Here is a 19,785-nt window from a genome sequence, read left to right as displayed (position 1 = left end):
GTTTGCAGACCCAAGGAGCCAGGGGGGAGACCTAGACCCACACTTGTTTTTGTGTGTGAATATTATCAAGTACGTTTTACGTAACGTTTAGAGGTCCTTGCCTGACCGAAACCTGCCTGTCACTTAAAAAAAAGAAATCACTAATTTTTTTTAATTTTATGGCATTGAAATCTATCAAGGCATGAAGTCGAAAGAATAAAAACAGAGTGCCTTTCTGGATGCCTTCAGCTTTCTGTGTCTTTCCTAGCTAAAGGAGGCCAAAGTTGAACAGAAAAATTCTCAAACCCAGGAGACACAGCGAAGTGCTTCCTTTTAAGCCGAGAGTATAGAATGCCAACACTTCTGGGAAATAAACAGCAATTTGATGGCACAATCTTGCAGTTTTGAACTGGCCAGAGCAGTCCTGGGAATGTGGTTAGCAGCTCCTAGGCAGATTGGTTATCAGGCCCCGGAGGCCGCCCCAATCTACAAAATTCGTTTTAAGAACTCACTGAAGTCCAGTTTCGTTTCGCCAGCCGCGAGATCGCCGTTCTGAAACAGCGGTATAACTGGATGTTGGTTTCCTCGATAAGTTGAACATTTTCTCTTCGACGGCTGGTGGAAAATTCTAGCCTTAACTGACCTCGCTTCTAAAACCTACCAACCCCCCCCCCACCACCCCACCAAGCTGTTTAGAACTAGACACCCACAAGAAAAGGCAATCTCTCAAGTCACACAAGAGAGAAAAACATATAAAGAAATCATGAGACACTGTAGAGAGAACACAGTGCCACAATTCACTTGTTTTGAATCTTGGGACATTTAAGGATAGAGAAATGGAGCCTACTTAATACTCTGTTGTAGAAGAAAATAATTTTGGACCCAGCTGCTCTACTCTGAAACATACACGCTCATCCATCATAATAGAACGTTTTAAGTTTAATTTAAATATGGTAGGATAGAGAATCAAACCCCAGATTCTAAAGACTTCTTTCTTTTTTCTTTTTTTTTCTTTTCCCTTCTCTCTTACTGCAGGCGCATGTTTCCCCCATTTAAAGTAAGGTGTTCTGGGCTGGATAAAAAAGCCAAATACATTTTGTTGATGGACATTATAGCTGCCGATGACTGTCGATATAAATTTCACAATTCTCGGTGGATGGTGGCGGGTAAGGCTGACCCTGAAATGCCAAAGAGAATGTATATTCACCCAGACAGTCCAGCTACCGGGGAGCAGTGGATGTCCAAAGTTGTCACTTTCCACAAACTGAAACTCACCAACAACATTTCGGACAAACACGGATTTGTAAGTTTCATCGCTCCCTTCAGTAAAAATGTTGGGTTTCTTCACTCTAGCAAAGGCAATGCTTCCCCCATGCCATGTAAAATCGTGAGTTTCTGCTCAGACTTCTCCCTGTGGTGAACCGTATAGGGAACTTGTTGGATCTACTACAGAGTTGGAGAGGAGTCGGGGGTGTTTTAATTCGGAGAATGAAGGCCTGGTGTTCTAAAAGAGACGAGATCAAAAAGCCTTACCGGTTTCTGTTCCAGGGCAATGCCCGGTCTTGGGAATACCCTGACCTGACGATGAAGTTAAAAACCAATTGTTAAGATAAAAAAAAAAAAAAAAATCAATTTTAAAGTTACGTGTTCATAAAGGGTTTGTTTTCAGATAGCCTATTTCTATTTTGAAACCGGCCATATTAATTCTTGGGAGAGTTTTCAGGTTCGAAGCCTTGCCTCCATCGGTTAAAGGGTGTGAATCCACTTTCGGAAAGATTGCTTTCTTCTACTAAAAAAGAATCGGGCTTAGGTGAAAGTCAGGTTTACTAGTAATGAGACAGATCTCTGGTTTAAAAATCGTGTGTGTTGGGAGCGTATGTGTGTGTGTGTGTGTGTGTATATATATATTCAGTGGGAGCATACTTAGCAACTTTCAGAAGGCTTGGATTGCTTGTAAAAGTCAAGCAAAAGACCTTTTGCCCCCAGCCCCTACCCCTCCCCAACATTTCAATAAAATAAACAGTGATAAGCGAGGAATAAGCAGAAAGATTAGGCCCAGGAAGCCGAGAATGGCGCGGAAATATCTTCAGCGGGCAGGAATTGCATTTGAAGCCCTTGATTTGATTAAGGCGTAAATATTCCTCTCTAGAGTTCAGCCTTTCAGGGCTTTAAGTGGAGTGGGCTCATCAATTAGTGGGCGCTTAAAGGACTGAATCATTTTGTAAATTAAAATGCATGTTTTTCTCTATCTTTTAAGACTTTGGCCTTCCCAAGTGATCACGCAACGTGGCAGGGGAATTATAGTTTTGGTACTCAGGTAGGCTAGGGTTCAAGGTTCAAACGAACCTTAGATGGTGAGGGTGGTGGGGGACCCTTTGGAGACTGATGAGCAATTTGGACTCTCCAGAAGATAACATCTATGGGGCGAAACCTACCCAAAGAAGCGCCCCCAGGAGGTGGGCTAGGTACAACCTCGGTGCCCTCCGGTGGGGTAGCTGTCAGCCTGGCAGGGGTCCTAAGATCCTCTTTGTCCCGCTAAGTCCTTTTTTGATGTGTGTCTCTCCTCCCTGTCCCTGCAGACTATACTGAACTCCATGCATAAATACCAGCCCCGGTTTCACATTGTCAGAGCCAATGACATCCTGAAACTTCCTTATAGTACATTTCGGACCTACTTGTTCCCCGAAACCGAATTCATTGCTGTGACAGCGTACCAGAATGATAAGGTAACCGAAGATGCTTTTCTTTTCAATGGTGTGGGCTGCTTCCTGCTCTTGAAGCTGCTTTGGGTGAGGATGAGAAAAATCACAGGCGCATTTGGGATGGAGGTCTTGAGTTTTCTTTTGCGATTGAACCGTCTGCGGAGTTTTTGGGGGGGGGGAAAAGAGATGCTGGCACATTGTGGAGGCAGAAGAAGAAACAAGAAACAAGAAAGGAAAAATGCCAAACTAATAACGTTGCCCGTGAGAAGCTCCCACAGCCGCCGGCGCTGATGCCACCCGCCCCGCCCCCGCCCCGGGCTTGCTCCTCTTCAAGGTTCATCCTCTTCCCCCTCAGGAAGAAGGATCAAGAAATCAGGTTCGAAAAGATCCGCTCCAATTTTAGGGCGAAAGCCACGGGGGATGCTGGGAGGAGAATCCCAGTCGAGACCAGGATTTCTCCTCTAGCCGAAAATCCTGAGATCCTTGAGTAGCTGGTCTGGTTTTTATTACCTTTTATGTTGCTGTGTTTTTTATGGTGTGTGTGTGTGTGTGTATGTGTGTGTGTGTGTGTGGTTGGAAAAACCTACTCTGATCACAGGGTCATGCTAATTGAGTTGTCTGAGGCTTTTGAGAGGAGGTGACCAAAGTCACCACTTCATCTGAAGTTTTTTGTTTTTTTGTTTTTTTCTCCCTTGGGCCTGAGGCCGGGGATTAAGAGTGTCCCCAAATGGAACGGGCAGGCAGCACCTGGTATGTAAAGTTATGGTGGCCTGAAGGTCATGGGCACATAGCACAGAGAATACAAAGTGACTCTTGCTGTCATTTACCAGTCGCCAGCTCAGCTGTTAGCAGGCAGTTATGGGGGTGGGGCATCTGAGGACCCCTTCTGAACCCTGGACCTCAGTGAGAGTCCGGTTCACCGGCCAACACCCTGCATTTTGGATTCACTATCATTATAGGTGGGTCCTCTGTGGCCAGCTGATGGGGGTGGGTGTTTTAGATACGTTTCCTTAGTCACATATCCTCTCCCTGAAAGTCTTGCACACAGGAACTTATTTCAAGAATCCCACCAAGGGGCCTTTTTCTACCTCTAGGAAACTCTGTATATATTATTTTTCCCCCCCGAAGAGAAGGGATTTGAAAAATTACATACTATGGCATTTTCCCCCTAGTGTGTAGAATGCATCTCTCTCTAGACCCAGAATCCCGTGAATCTCAAGTTGTTAGTGTAATAATAAATTGTAGCATTTTTGATCAGACAAAGAGGCCATGGGCCTTCTCCACCTAATGGCAGTGGCAGGGCATATAAATGAAAACAAATGTTTCCAGTGGTCATTTAGTCCTTTTAAATCTGTAATTGTCAATATTGTAATTCCTCAAACCACCCCCCCCGCCCCGCCGCCCCACCACCGCTGCCCAGCAAAAAAATCAGACTCACTCTAGCACAAGGGTAGCAAAACCCCATAAATCATTTTATTAGATTCATAGGGGGTGAGTGTATGTGGGGTGTGTGTGTGTGTGTGTGTGTGTGTGTGTGTGTGTGTGTGTGTGTGTGTTCAGGGCCAGGAAATATGTCACAACATATTTATGATTAATTGTACTGTATAAAAAAGTCAAAATGAAAGCATACTTTTAAGATCTACAGGTTGTCTCTTTTGACAATTCTGACAATGTTTCCAAGCTGTTGGCTTGGAAAGAACGAGGCCTTTCCCAGGCCAGGGTAATTCCAGCCCAGACGCCCTGGTTGGCCTGCCATGGGCAATGCAAGCAAGCTAATGGTAGAGTTTCCTTTGATTTTTTTTTTTTTTTAATCTCAGACCCTCCTAACTTCTGTTATTATCTTCTCTTCTTTCCTCTTTAACCTGGCATAGCTGAATGACATCTCCTATTGGCAGTCGAATTTGTAATAAACTGTGGAGTTGGGGGAAACACCCCCAGAACATTCTAGAAAATGAGGCCAATGGGTCTTTCTTGTTTGTGTCTCCTCCTCTAGATAACTCAGTTAAAAATAGACAACAACCCTTTTGCAAAAGGTTTCCGGGACACTGGAAATGGCAGGAGAGAAAAAAGGTGAGCGGAGACCGTTACTTATTTCTCAGATAATTTAGAAAAATCACTTCACCAGGTCCCAAGTCTCAACTGTTAGAAGTGGGATGCTGGCACTTCATACTGAGATGGGGAGGGGAGGGCGGGCCATCATTCACTCCTTCCATGGTACCTTGAAGGAAATTAACTAGGCCACACCATAGTTCTCCGGAAGAATAGCATCAAGAGTAATCGTTTATATATAGATGCCTATTAATTCCTAATTAATTGACGTTCGTCCTGGGCAGGTCCCAGGAAAAGACTAAGCCATTCACAAAATGCTTTGGAATTCTTGCAATCTCCTCCTGCACATACCACCAGACAGAAGTGAGGCCCCTGGAGAAATTTGTGGCTCCCTCCTTCATGGGCACATGTATCATTTTGCATTAAGCAGACAGCTGGATAGTATATGAAAGAAGCACTCCCCTCCCCCGCCCTCTGTCAAGGAATTTCTAAAATCTAGACAATCAACCCAAATTTTCAACCTATCTCCGGCGGGAGGAGGAGATTGGTTGGACATTAAAAAATAATTTCTAACTTCTGAATAGATTCTTTTTTCACTCCGATCAATACCCATTGGTGAACGGATTACAGAGAAGTGCACCGTGGAAGAATCACTTGCCCCTAATCTTAGCCGTCAGTGTGCAGTGGGGAGTTCGTAAGCTGTTTATGTTCACCGAGTTGGGTCCCCCATTCTCCTCCCTCTTGTCAGGCTGGCAGTTCAGCTGTCTCTAGCCAGCTCCAAACTTCCCTCTCCCCTGTTGTTTTTTGCTTTTAAACAAGATTTCACAGCTCAAGTCCATGCCCTTTCCTTAAGGAAACTCTGATCTTAACCAAATGCAACCTAAGCCACCTTCCTGCCTCCCCTGGTACCACACTCTTAGAGGGTCAAGAACAATGCGTGGGTCTGTGTGGCACCCCCCACCACCCCCCCTGCCCCCGGCAAGAAGGTGGCAGAGCTAGGGTTGTTCACGGGCAGCAAGCAGGGTGAGGGGTGAGGTGTGTGCGTGCCTCTTTGGAGAGGGGAGACAGACAAAGCGGGGGAAACGTGTGTTCCATTCTGTGATGCTGGCTGTGGGCTTCTGCCGCAGGAAACAGCTCACCCTGCAGTCTATGAGGGTGTTTGATGACAGACACAAAAAGGAGAATGGCACCTCCGATGAGTCCTCAAGCGAACAGGCAGCCTTCAGCTGCTTTGCTCAGTCCTCGTCCCCAGCTGTCTCCACTGTTGGGACATCCAACCTGAAAGGTAAGCCTGGTCACCTTCGCTGTCTGGACTCCAGGTCTTGGAGGCCTGGGAGAGTTGGGGGCCGGGTCACCCACCAGGGGAGTTGCCCTACAAAAGCTGCAGGCCTTTTTAGAAGTCTGTAAACAGGAGCCAACATTCAAAAAGGCTGATCAGGTCTCTCCCCCTTCCTAAGCTAGTATAAAGAGAGCTCAGAACCCCTTCCCCTCAGACCTTAGTTTGGATGGGAGTATGGTGGTCTCTGGCTGTTTGTGTAGCTCCTTTTGGCGAGGGCAGCTTAGAAAGTGTGCCTAGAGCGCTCGCTCTCTCCCTCCCTCCCTCCCTCCCTCCCTCTGTCTCTCTCCCTTTCCCTCTCTCTCTCTCTCTCTCTCTCATGCATGCACACACACACATTGTCCCCAATCAAGCAACTACTGATTTTTTGCCATCTTTGAACTCCAAGGTAAAATGTGTTGGGCTGGGGAAGCTGGGGATTCTCTGGCACCTGGAACATGGAAGGTGGCTGAGACACATCCAGTTAGAGACCATCAACCTGTGAAAGGAAATGAGGCACTGGGGATGTGACTTGGGAGGGGAGGAAGGAGGGCTGGGAGGAGACGAGATGGTTCAAATCCCCAGTTGGTTTCCTGTGTTTAAAAAGCAAAGAACTATTTATTCAGAAAGACACACACACACACACACTCTCTCTCTCTCGCAACGGGAAGAAACCTGTTTTTTACGTTTAATAGAAATGAAAGTCCTTTATGTCTTCAATCCATTTAAGCTTTAAACACAAAATAGGATCCCCTTTTCTTTTTTTTTTCTAGTAGGACAGCTACAGAGGGTGTGGTGAAAGCCAAAAGAATCTATGGTTGTTCTGGGGACAGGGCGATGGCTGCTCAGCACCCATCTCCCTCTGCAGGGACAGGGGCCAACAGAGAGGCTGGGTGCAGTGTGTATGTTGGGGTCGGGAGTGTTCATTCCTGCCACTTCCAATTCAGATATCGGGGTTCTCGCCATACAAATCCTCACGAAAGGATGCATGACTTTGTGGAAGGTGTCCCCGCAGTGCCAGTGCGTTGTATTTAGTAAGCTAGTTTGTATGTTTTAAAAGAGCAAATTTGCAATCGCATGGGGAAAGGTGAACAAAGCCATAGTCTGACACGGTAGGATCTCTATCCACGCTTGTAAAAACTAGTAAAATGCATTACCGATTTGGCCAGGTGTCTGTGGAGGGAGGGTTTCCATCTATCTACATACTTAAAATTCATTATTAGCTTGTTGGCTCTTTCCGCTAAAGTTGCGAAGCAGCCTGAACCCCCATTTTGCAGATGATAAAACTGAGGCCCCGAGAGGGTAAGGGACTTGCTGGGTGTTACCCAGCTAGTAAGTGGCGGGCAGATTTTCAAACTGGGGAACTGTCCCTCCCCTGGCCCGGATTGGCGCTAACGCCCTTCCACCTCATTTTGGTTCCCCCTCCTCCCCTGCGGTAGATCTGTGTCCCAGCGAAGGTGAGAGCGACGCGGAGGCCGAGAGCAAAGAGGAGCACGCCCCCGAGGGCTGCGACGCGGCCAAGATCTCCACCACCACGTCGGAGGCAGATTTTCAAACTGGGGAACTGTCCCTCCCCTGGCCCGGATTGGCGCTAACGCCGTTCCACCTCATTTTGGTTCCCCCTCCTCCCCTGCGGTAGATCTGTGTCCCAGCGAAGGTGAGAGCGACGCGGAGGCCGAGAGCAAAGAGGAGCACGCCCCCGAGGGCTGCGACGCGGCCAAGATCTCCACCACCACGTCGGAGGAGCCGAGCCGCGACAAGGGCAGCCCCGCGGTCAAGGCGCACGTCTTTGCGGCCGAGCCCGGCGGCCGGCCCCGGGACAGCGGGCGGATGGATAAGGCGTCGCCCGACTCGCGTCACAGCCCGGCCACCATATCGTCCAGCACCCGCGGCCTGGGCGCGGAGGAGCGCCGGAGCCCGGGCCGGGAGGGCGCGGCCACGTCCAAGGCCGAGGAGGCACGGGCGCTCCCGGGCAAGGAGTCCTTCGCGCCGCTCACCGTGCAGACCGACGTGGCCGCCGCGCACCTGGGCCAGGGCCCCCTGCCTGGCCTCGGCTTCGCCCCCGGCTTGGCCGGCCAGCAGTTCTTCAATGGGCACCCTCTCTTTCTGCACCCCGGCCAGTTCGCCATGGGGGGCGCCTTCTCCAGTATGGCCGCTGGCATGGGGCCCCTGCTGGCCACCGTGTCCGGAGCTTCCACCGGTGTCTCAGGCCTGGATTCCACGGCCATGGCCTCAGCCGCAGCGGCACAGGGACTGTCTGGGGCGACCGCGGCCACCCTGCCTTTCCATCTCCAGCAGCACGTCTTGGCCTCCCAGGTATTTACCCCCTTTCCTCCTGCCTCCTCTGCGGCCCCTTCCTCCATTCACCGCTCTGTTTGATACCAGACCCTCCCGCCATTCCCCGGCCTAGTAGCTTCGAATGATAATAATTACTAATCATCGCTAGGTGTAAGGCTTATCTGATTGATTCATCATAACCCATACTCCCCCCGAAAAATCTTAATTTTTTTTTTTCTGAGTTAAGGGCTGTTTATAGCAGAGTAGGTAGGTAGCAGTAATAACTACACACAGCACTATGTTGTGCCAGGCATTCTTCTAAGTAAGTACCTGATCTATTCTGACTTCGGTGGTATAGATGAGGCCCAGAGATGTTGAGTCACTTATCCAGGGACGCACAGCTGGTAGGTGGTAGAGCTAAGACTCTACCCCCGGACGTCCGACTCCAAGGTCTGTCATTTTCTCTTTAGAGCTGAAATGTCTGTTAAATGTCTCATCGCCAACCTCCCCTCCCCTGCTCCCCCCCCCCGAATTAAACAAGAGGGAGACTGAGGTATCCCCGGGTGAGAACTGAGTCTTGCGTCTTTCAGCCTTTCCTCCTAATTCGAAGCTTTTCCTGCCCGCCCCACCAACCCCAAGCAGGCCAGCCTGTTCCCTAAAGGGTTAACGGTTTGTGCGCACGCGGGCGATGTCAGAGGACAGCCTGGCCGCCTCTGTAGGGTTCTGATCTGTGAGGGGGCTCGCAGCTGCCGGGGAGAAGTCTCAAGCCACTCGGAAATGCTCCGAACCAGGACAAAAGTTCTGTGGGGTTTTCTGCCCGCCCTGTCCTTGCCTTTTGTCTCCTGTGGGCACATCCCTCCCTCTCCCTTCCCTGAGCTGAGAGGCAGGATGGGCCTCTCCCTCTGGGGGGAGGAGCAACCTGAGAAATGGGTTGGTTTCTGGCCCTTCTCGATTTCTGTCATCTCCTCCGATAGTCCCTCCTGGAGACCCTGTCACAGGTGGCAGGTGATAGGTGGGTAAGGGGCTCCCTGTGCAAACTAGTACTAATGGTACCTCGAGGTGCAAGGGACAGATAACTGGCCCAGGTCAAGGGCCCTGAATTTTAAATTCTGCTTCTGCCACTTGCCAGCTGAATGGCTTCTTGTGCCCCTGGGGCCTATCTCGGTTTCTCCACCTGTGACACCAGCATATCAGGCTAGGTGGCTACTTTGTCTCTGTTTATAGCAAACCCCTTCCCCCCACTTCCCAATTTCCTTTTGCTTAAGATCTTCCCTGGACTTTTTTCATTTGCCAAACTTCTGGGAGGGATAGGAAGGCTTGGGGGCGGGGCCCGGACTAAGAATGAAAACTAATTATGTCTAATCATTTCTGCCCTCTGGTTGTCACTCAGCTACCATTGGGTAGACGGACTCTGTAGCCCCATTTAACAGCTGTAACCACTGAGCCTGATGGGAGACTTTCTAACAGTCCTATTGGCCGGACGCCCTGTGTAGCATATTGAAGGCATTAGCTCATTTAATATCCACAGAGTTCCCCCATAGTATATGAATTATTTAATATTTCCTTTTTTTTTTCCCATATGAGAAAGCCGATGCACAGGGAGTGCAGTACCTAGGCCTAGGGTGACACAGCTAAGATTTAGATCTAGTCTAAGTGTCCTCCTCCCCTCCTCCCAAAGCTGCCCCCTCCCCAGGAGAGAGAACAATGACCTACCCAAGGTCTCAAGGCGGTGAAGAGAACAGACTTAGATAAGGTCGGCTTTTCCCCACCCTTCAGACCCTTCTCGGCTGACTCACTGCATGCGTTTCTTTTCCATCCCCAGGGCCTGGCCATGTCACCTTTCGGAAGCCTGTTCCCTTATCCTTACACGTACATGGCCGCGGCGGCGGCCGCCTCCTCTGCAGCGGCCTCCAGCTCCGTGCACCGCCACCCCTTCCTCAACCTGAACACCATGCGCCCGCGGCTGCGCTACAGCCCCTACTCCATCCCCCTGCCGGTCCCCGACAGCAGCAGCCTGCTCACCACCGCCCTGCCGTCCATGGCTGCGGCTGCCGGGCCCCTGGACGCCAAAGCCGCCGCCCTGGCTGCCGCCAGCCCGGCCTCGGTGGCGGTGGACTCGGGCTCGGAACTCAACAGCCGGTCCTCCACCCTCTCCTCCAGCTCCGTGTCCTTGTCGCCCAAACTCTGCCCGGAGAAAGAGGCGGCCACCAGCGAACTGCAGAGCATCCAGCGGTTGGTCAGCGGCTTGGAAGCCAAGCCCGACAGGTCCCGCAGCGCCTCCCCGTAAACCCCTCCCCAGAAAAAGTCTCTTCATTCCAGTCCAGTCACGTCTGCAGTGCACTTTGTTGGATGTAAAATAAACCCCGGGCGTGCAGTTGGGGTTAGCCCCGCTTTGTGCAGTCCTGTCTGGGAAGGGGTGCCGGACTCCCACAAGAGAATGTGCCAGAAACAGGCCCTGTCTTTCTTGGCGTGGTGGTTTATATATCCGGGATCTGGCTCAGATTCTGGGGTCTCAGAAATGTCTGTTGCGCTGAGCTGTGGCGGGTGGGAGTTAAAACAGGTCTGTCCAGAGCACACCTCCAGCGAGGCTGGCCTGGGAGCCTGGGAAGGAAAAGGTAGCCAGACCCACTGGGAGGGGAGGTGTTGAAAGGCTTCTCCACCCCGCCCCCTCCACCACCCCCCAGTGCGGATTTATATTTTTTTTTTTCCTTCACCGTGTCAAGTGGAAACAAAAACAAATAAAAATTAAAAAAAAAAAATACCGGGGGCAAATGAATACATTAACATGATTCTGTTTGTGAAGATTAAAAACTTTATAGTGACTTGCGTATCAGTTCTAAATAAATTACTGAGCAGCATATTTTTTTCGTTGTTGGGGGGAGTTGCTGCCAGCCTTGTTTAGTCTCTATTAAGGAAATCTGTGTCTTTTTAATATTCTTGTGATGTTTTAAGGGCCGCTATAGGTCTCTTCTTGCATGTTCCACCGTGATGTATTTGTGGTTTTTCATTTTGAATGCTTGCTTTTAGAGAGAAAAGAACATGACCCCACAACTTTTCCCCAATTCTCATCGGCAGACTCCAAGGGGGAGGATTTAAAGGGAAGGGATGGGGAAGACACACACACACACACACACCAAAAAATGAGTTTATTTTATCTAAGCTCTGTAGCCGGATTCATGTCTCTGGCGGTTCTTTCTCTTTCCTGTATATGCAATAACAAGGTTTTAAAAAAAAAAATAATAAAGAAGAAGCGAGACTATTAGCAAAGTATTTATGTAATTATTTGATAACTCTTGTAAATAAGTGGAATATGAATGCTCGGGAAATTAAACTTTAATTTATTGACACTGTATATAGCTCTATGTAAATAGGATTGCAGCTGTCAGGTTGTGTGTTCTTGTTTCCTGTAGTCAATTTTATTTCAAGGTCACAGGATCGCTTTTGAAATTAGAAAAAAATACACTTTCTGCACCAACACTAACACACTTTTCAAGAGTTGTCTGCAAAAAAAAAAAAATATTTTTTCTTTTTTAATGTCCAAGAGTAAGGAAAATGCTAATGGCTATTTTACCCAAAATTGGGGAGGTGGGGCCACTTCTTAGCTCCATCTTAAATTCCTTAAACTATATAACACCCTAAGAGTGGTTCTGAGGTTTCTTGGGGGAGGGGTGGAGGGGCGGGGAGTACAGAGGCTGTGGTTTGGTTTTCTAAGTTTTCTTTCGTATTTGTATTTGCTAGTCTCTGATTTCTTCAAAACGAGCTGGAATTGACTACTGTCTTCAATATTGATAGTGTTTTGGATTGGTGCCTATAGAGATATATACTCACAGTTCAAAAGTCAGGTGCTGAGAGATGGTTTAAGACAAAAGCTCATGAAGGTATATTTTGTGTTATAATTGTTGATGAGTTCTTTGGTTTTCTGTATTTTTTTCCCCCTCTTTAAAACATCATTGAAATTTCAATAAATTTTTATTGAAATATCTTTGGGCCTCCGTGTTGTGCTTTCTTTGGCAAACTTTGCTGTGAGTGGAGTCTTTCCTCGCTTCCTCTGTCCCCTTCCCTTTCCCTTTAAGTAATTAAAGCCGCCCCCACTGAACCGAAATGAGATGTCACTCAAGTTACAAAGCTAAAAACAAAAGTCCCTTACTCGGCAAAGGGAACCAGCCGCTTCAATCTGAAATTACTTTTCCTTTAAATTAGGGAGCAAAACGAGAGACGGAAGGGGGCTGATTAGAACTGGATAGAATAGCAATTTCAGATACTTCAGTTTTAATGGAAAAAGAATGCTCCCCTCCCTGAGTCAGTGTTTCCCACACGAATCCAACCCAAAACTCCATTGGAGGATTGCGAACGTTTTTTGGTTTAGCCTCGCTCTCCATTTCCCCCTCAATCTGGGAAAGCTAAGGCAAAAATCCCCTTGCACCAGTGTGCAAAAAAAAGCAGAATCTCCTCCGGGCCAGCCCACCTGTCAAGACGGTTTGTAGGGGAAGTGGACGAGACTGGACGTTCCCCCTTGCAGTCCCCTAGGAGGCCCCATCCCGAAGTCGTGGGCGCAAAGTGAGGCCAGCACCCCGCAAAGTTGGCTGTGTCACAGGAGGAGGAGACCTGCTTACGAGGGCAAGGTAGTCCCAGGGTGCATTTGTGACACTGTCCAAGGGGAAAGTCACCCAGGAGGCTGACACCCTTCTCCAGCTCTCCCTTCTAGCCAGCCTCCAGGCTGTTTTGGGAGTTGCCTTTTGAAGTTCAATTTATCTTGGAAACGTTCAATAAAAAATAGTGAGGCTGGGACTATCTTTTGGTCTCTTAGCCTCCCTACCTCCCCCCCACTCCAGCTTCCCCATGGAGGTGTGTGTGTGTGTTGTGTGTTGTGTGTGTGTGTGTGTGTTGTGTGTGTTGTGTGTGTGTGTGTTGAGGAGGGCATGGGAAGGTTTTTGAAGCTTTTCTTGCCCTGGAGGCCATGACGTGAGGACCCAGCGGAGTCTGCCTGGCGGCTGCCCTCCCCCCTCCCTGGAGCCCGCCAGCCGGGCCCCAAGTCCCTGTCACCTTCGAGCCTCTTGAATGGCCGGCGAGGAAGACCCCCTCCCTTCCCTTATCTTGTACTTGGAAGGGGCTCGAAGTCGAGATCTTTTTTGGGGGGGAGGAGGGAGAGGCAAAGCCCCTTCCATCTCCAGCAAGGCACGTGGGGAGCCCCACAGCCTCACCTGCGCTGTCTCCTGGGGTGGGAGGGAAAACAATCAGGATGCGTGCGTGCGTGTGCGTGTGTGTGTGTGTGTGTGTGTGAGAAATGGGGGGAGCTGACAGGGCCTGGGGACCTTTAGGGCGTTAGCTCCCTCGGGGACCTGGAGGTTTCAAGGGCGCGCGTGGGTGCTTGGCTCCGCGGTTGCACGCAGGGCTGCGCCCCTGAAAGGTGCCAGTTGGCGGGTCGCGCCCAGGGCGCTCTCTGGAGTTGGAGGAGCAAGCAGCCTCGGCCTCAAAGACAGAAGGAATGCTTTTCTTTCTCGGTCGAGATTTGCAGATTTGCTCACCTCCTCTGCAACGGCCCCCTCCCTTCCCCCTCCAGTTCTCGGACAGTGCTCAGACGTGTGTCCAGCCTCTCCACAGCCTGCTTTTTTTTTTTTTTTTAATCTCCTGTGTATCTTATTTGTATATAGTGATGTTAATGAGTAACTCTTGTGGCGCTGATGGACGGGGGCTGAATGGCTCACAATCTCTCTGGATTTCGTTGCCTATTACTCACCTGGCGCCGGTCGCAATCTCGCCGCAGGCTTTATGGTGGCGGCGGCCGCCGCGGAGGCCACTCAGGGCCGGCGCCTTTGCCTTTTTTCCGGGCTTCGAGTGCCACCTATCTGTCTGGCCCACGAATGCGCCTCGGTGGCCGCCGCTCGCTCGGCACCCCAGCGCCAACTGGGTCCCGGAACCTGGGCGCGTCACCTTTGCCCCTTCTCATCCTCGCTACCGGCCCCCCAGCCTGCGCACCCTTCCTCTACGCCACCCCCAGCCCATCTTCGGAAGAAGCTGCCGTCCTCTCTTTCCTGAATATCACTTTCACTCCTGTTGGGGCCTCAGATGAGAAAAACAGTCCTTCCCGCCTCTGGGTTTCCAAAGAGCCAAAGGGAAATTCAGGGAGGAGACCCTCTCTTCTCATTTTCCCGCCAAGTCCCGCGCCGCTTGATCTAGAATCTCCAGCGGTTCCCCGACCCTGCGGGCGGGGGTCTGACCTGAACTCAGGCTGGGTAGATGGAGGGAGAAAGGATCACCCCCTCCCCAATACACACAAGTAAAATCCTACCCTGGATGCAACTTCCCTTTGCCTCGACTCTCTTTCTCACTTTCTAGCCCTGGATTTATTTATTATGATTATTATTATTTTGTTTTGTTTTGTTTTGTTTTTTCCCGCTGGCCGCGTCTACAGGGACAAAGGCCACTCACTGCTCGCGGGAGCAGCAGTCCGTAAAGGGGTCCGCTACAGCAGCCTGCAGGACCAAGCGACCTGGCGATTTGTAGATTTAAGGTGACAATTGCGGGTGCCGGCCTGAGCTCTCGGCCCCCGCTGCGCGGGAAGGTCGGCTCCCAGCCCGGCTGCGCCCTGGCGTCTGAGACAGGCGGCGGGGGAGGGGTGGGGGTGGCCTTTTGCTGCGCTTTGAGCCGCGGGGGAAGGCGTCCGGGGTCCTGCTGACCTCCCGGCGCTAATTGCAGGGGCCGAAGGGCGCGCTCCGGCGGAGGCAGAGGTCACGACCCTGCGTCCCCACTCCCGGGTCTCGGGAACTGCGAAAGAGCCGGGTGTGTGCACGCTGGCGTGCGTCTGTGAGTGTGGGGAGAGCCTCCTTTTGGATCCGCGCTGTCCTGGAACCCACCCTTTCTTTGTGGGGAAAGTTCCCGGCGCGTAGGCCCTTAAAAAAATTCCATCCAAAAAAAAAAAAAAAAAACCCCTTGCTGTGACCTTTCCCCTAAGCCAGCAGACAGGCAGCCGCCTTCGGGCGCTGCAAGTGGCTTGAAACGCTTCGTGTCCGCGCGCTTTCTGCCTCGCTGGTTTCCAAATTTGACCTCAAGGCACCCAGCCAAGAGAGTGGCTGTTGGGGTGTAGACGCGAGCCTGCGAGCCACAACCTGGGTTTTTATATTGATAGCTGTGGATGTTTGTCCCTCTGGGTAGCTTTTCCCGTGTCTCCGTTCAGGGGACAGGTACTACAGGTGTTAGGGGTAGATGTGTGTGTGTGTGTGTGTGTGTCCGTGTGTGTGTGTGCGCGCGTGTGTGCGTGCACTTGTGCGTGCTCCATCTGTAGACGTCTCTTTCAATTTGCATTTAGAAGTTCATGCGCAAGACAGTTCCGGATGTCGATGCATTTGGTTGTTTTATAATCAAGATGCGTATAATCAAGAAGTATATATGTTGCAGATGTTGGCGTTCAAAGTACACGTAACAACAATAATAAAAATAGCTGGCATGTAAAGGCCATGTGCACGTGCCAGTTCCTCGGTTAAGCACCCCACAAAAGCGATCTTTAATCCTCACAATTAACCCTTGAAGGCGTATGCGACTTCCTTCCCTGTTTTACGGAGGAAACTGAGGCACAGAGCAGTTAAGTCCCTTACACAAGATCGCCCGAGAGACGAGCCAGAATTCCAACCAGAGTGGGTTCCAGAATCCTCTTTAATTAATCACTATTCCTAATTCAGACGTGGGTGCAGGTACCTGTAGTGCCTGTGTCCCGGATGTAGAGAAACCTATGGGCGTCTTCCGGATTTTGGTGTGACTCTCACGCGCTTTTCCTATGAGAACATTTTAATTTCTTCGGGCATCTGCCGTGCAATGTGAAAGAACAGCTTTTATTCCGGCGTCCCATGCCCGGCCCTCTCTCCCTAGTGTCCCGACGGACCCTCAGGCTTCGGGGCCTTTGTTCTCAGGCTGATGAAGCGAGAGGTGGGCTGGGGACAAAACCCCCAGACCCCGAGTTCTCCTCCAGACCGGTGTCGCGAGGGAGAGGGGATTTCAATAGCCCCGGCGCGACCCAGGCCGGGCTGGGCCGGGCGACCGGATGAACTGCAGAGTTTCCCTCTGCCCGCTCTGTGGGTGTCTTGGGCTCTCTCTCTGCCGGCCTCGGAGGCTCCCTCTGCGCCCCTAGCATTTGCTCTGCTCCATCTGCCCAGGCGCGAAGGCCGGAGACTACACAGGTGGGGACTCTTCCTGGCCCAAGGGCCCGTTCGCTCTTTCCTGGTTCCACCCTATCCAGCTTCCAGGAACCGAAGCAAAGTTAGATTTTCCTGCCCTCTTACTCTCAGGGCTTTGGCCCCAGCTGGGAGCCCAGGGCTTGGTTGGTGGGGAGACAGATTCTACCCAGAAGCAGGAGAAAGGATGCGGAGGGCGCAGCCACACGTAGAGGTTCCTGTTTACGCTACAGGGCGCCCAGGCTCGCGGGCATGCGCAGCTGCAGGCCCCGGGCACCCATAGAGTCGCCGCCTGGGGCTGGCTGCAGGCTGGACAGGGGTAACACAGCACCTCGCTGGGGCAGAGAGTAGGGGACCCTTCTTCTCTGAGCTCAAGACGTATGGTGCTGTCTGCCCCGCGGCTGGGATGAAGTCAGGCGGCCTTCGAGTCTTGGGTCTCGCAGCTCAAATGCAGTCCTGGAATTGGGGACAGTGTGTGTGTGTGTGTGGGGGGGGTGCTTAGTGAGGGGTCATTGGTACCTTCCGAGCCGTCCGGCTCTCCACCTCCCCCCACCCCATCCCCTTCTCAGTCCAACGATCCCGGTCAGCCAGTTTATTTGCGCTTTTGAAATGCGATCCCCGTGCCACTTCGCTTTCCAGCTAATGACCCGAGCTCTGGTTTCGGGTTGGGGGAATTGTCCCCGGAGGAGAGGATGGCTTCCCCAGGCCCGCGCCAGCCAAGCGCCGCCTGGGCGCTCCTCCCGCCGGCGCGGCGGAGCAGGAAGGTGCGCCCTCTGCCCCTTCAAGGCTCCCAGAGCGTCAAGGACACCCCAGGCACGGAACTGACACTCGTGCGTGAACTTCCTTCCTGCCATTTTTGTGCGTTGCCGTCCAGTCCGGTCCCCAGCGCCAGCATCTTTGACGTAACTTTTTGTTGTTGTTGTTTTTCTCTTTGTGCCAGAACCAGGCGCCCCATACTTTTGCAGTCGCTCCAGATGTCTGGGGTTGTTACTTTGGTCGCCTCCACCCTCCACTCCCAATCCTCCCCAACTGGGCAAAGAGCTGAGGTGCGAGCCTGTGCCTGTGCCGATAGCCTGTCTGCCAGACAGTGCACCCATCACCTCGGCCAGCACCCCGTCTTCCCCCTGGTGCCCACTGTTCTGGAGACCAGCACCCGTTAGCTAACTGGGCATTGTCTGGGGATAGGGGCTCTTAACCAGAATCAGAGCTCATGGCTTCAGTAAACCCCCAGAAATAATACCAAAAGTTTTGGGGGGAACACTACAGTTATCCTCAGATTCTCAATGATGTGTGAGCCCAAATTAAGACCCACTCACTGCTCTGGGAACAAAAAAGAAATGCCCGAAGGGGTTAGGGTGGTGGTCCCTGGAGACTCCAGTCTTGGCCAGGTCAGATTTAGCTTTAGAGACCAGTTTTCTGCGTCTCTCTCTCACCTTCTAGAAGGATACAATTTCCTTACTTATTTTGAATCTAAGCCTCCAGACTCTGGAGGCCTCAGGCATTGTCTAATTAGTTGACTAATTAATGTATTAACTTATTAACCAAATGATTATGAACAGTCATTATCACCCCCAATGAATTCTGTGTTAATTTCCTGTTGCTGGAGTCACCCCTGCTCATCTATCACAGGCAATAAAAGGAAACCACTTTTCATAAAAACAATTACTTTTTACTACATTCCCCCCAACTCAAAATCTCAGGCAAGGGGAACTGCGGGGGAATTCCCTTTGTGGAGAGACTATTGGGGTACAGGTTGGGGATTCTCCAGCCTCTGCGCCCCCTCAAAGCCACCTCTACATACCTACATCACGGTGACATGGTGATATGGGCAGGTTTCGTCTTTGTTCGAATCTCCTGAAGGACTTAGTTTTTTCATGAAAGCCACACCTGGTGGAATCGGGGGTCTGAATTCTGGAAGACAGATGCTTGTGTGTCGGAGGGGGATAGTTTGCGGTCTGAGGGTCCCTTAAGCCTTTTCCTCCAGACAAAAATTAACACAGTGAAGGCTGGGACCTCTTTCAACACAGATAGTCCTCTTTATCTTTACTGCCTATCAGGACCTAGAATAAAAGTTCTGGGGGGTAGGCACCCACCCAAAACCGTGTGCGTGGACCAGTCTAAACGTCCGGGCAACGCCACCCCCACCCCCACCTTGGAATGCAGTGCGTATAATGGATACATTTTAAATGTTGCTTACATTTCTCTCAGATTTCTCTCTTTTGTTTCTTTCACTTTTTATTCAGAAAAACACATCGACAGCACATGACAATCCACAAGCACATAAAGAAACAGCTTTAGACAGTGCAGAAGTTTCCAGGGGAGAGGGCATGGTCGCCTTCTCCTTCCCTCTGAGAAAATAGGGTGCCAGGGAAGCCCCTCACCATTCAAGTCTTGCCTCCCCAAATCCCTCTTCGTCGTTCTTGGCTATTCAGGGATGGATTTCTTCCTGGCGTCAAGGCAAGATTGATTTCAAACAAGATGATGTAAACTGAGGCTAACTACTTCCTTCCACAGCTCCTCCCCCATCCACGAATTCCCCACCATGCCCGACTTCACTCCAAACTTTGCCCGAAGGTTTGCTCGCAGGCATATCACAAAAAAAGCGTGGGTGGTGAGGACAGTGTTCGGCGACAGCCTGTGTCTGCTTCATGGAGCTGAGGACACGGTGCTTTTTTCTCTTTGTTGATAAACAGGCCATTTCTGCACTGGTTCTGTCTGACATAAAAGGCGTTATTTCTCATTTTCATTTTTATTTTTTATTGCCATGTAGTTTACTACAATACAGTATCCAGATCTTAAGTGTTCAGTTGGTTTGTTTTGACAATTTACACCCTTGTAACCTCCACCCCAAACAAGCTATAGAACATTTTCATTCCAGAAACTTCCGTCATGCTCCTTTTCCCCCCCGCATCAACCCCCCAAGACAGCCTCTTCCTGATTTCTATCACCACAGGTTCATTTTGCCTGTTCTTCACTGTATATTTTTATACACCATGTACAAATAACATTGACACCCTCTCTGTGCCCCTGCTCCCCAATGCACACAAGGAGAGGCGACATTTCTTGATACATCCTGATCTCTGAGTAGTTGCAGAAACTTGAGGTGAGAGAGCTCAGGCCAGAAAGAGGAACTGCAGGCAATCAGCACTAACTCTTAGTTCCTCCGGGGAGGAAAGAAAATTTCAAGCCACTTACTTGTTTCGCAGAGTTCGGGGAAGGGAAGATTCATAAATAAAAGAGAAGCTTAACTCCAACCGGTCCCCGGCGCCTTTGCTTGGCCGTTCCTTTGTCGCCATCT

General features: G+C 50.7%; 1 protein-coding gene across 2 annotated transcripts in view; it reads left to right on the top strand.

Annotated features, from left to right (window-relative positions):
* TBX3 (T-box 3) overlaps positions 1-11,571 on the top strand; it is a 13,515-nt gene extending 1,944 nt beyond the window's left edge. Inside the window, exons 2-8 of one of the 2 annotated variants that reach the window (XM_006908583.3) lie at positions 1,015-1,282; positions 2,237-2,296; positions 2,559-2,705; positions 4,675-4,751; positions 5,858-6,015; positions 7,685-8,361; positions 10,145-11,571. In XM_006908583.3, the coding sequence (XP_006908645.1) occupies positions 1,015-1,282; positions 2,237-2,296; positions 2,559-2,705; positions 4,675-4,751; positions 5,858-6,015; positions 7,685-8,361; positions 10,145-10,609 (1,852 nt within the window). In that variant the 3' untranslated portion in view covers positions 10,610-11,571. The remainder of the gene's footprint in view (positions 1-1,014; positions 1,283-2,236; positions 2,297-2,558; positions 2,706-4,674; positions 4,752-5,857; positions 6,016-7,684; positions 8,362-10,144) is intronic. The other variant, XM_006908584.3, reaches the window with a different exon arrangement.
* Positions 11,572-19,785: the final 8,214 nt, after the last annotated feature.

This window comes from Pteropus alecto, unplaced genomic scaffold, assembly GCF_000325575.1.
Source record: "Pteropus alecto unplaced genomic scaffold, ASM32557v1 scaffold113, whole genome shotgun sequence".
Lineage (NCBI taxonomy): Eukaryota > Metazoa > Chordata > Mammalia > Chiroptera > Pteropodidae > Pteropus > Pteropus alecto.
The sequence above is the reverse complement of the archived record's forward strand: the minus strand, read 5'-3'. Positions and strand labels throughout refer to the sequence as shown.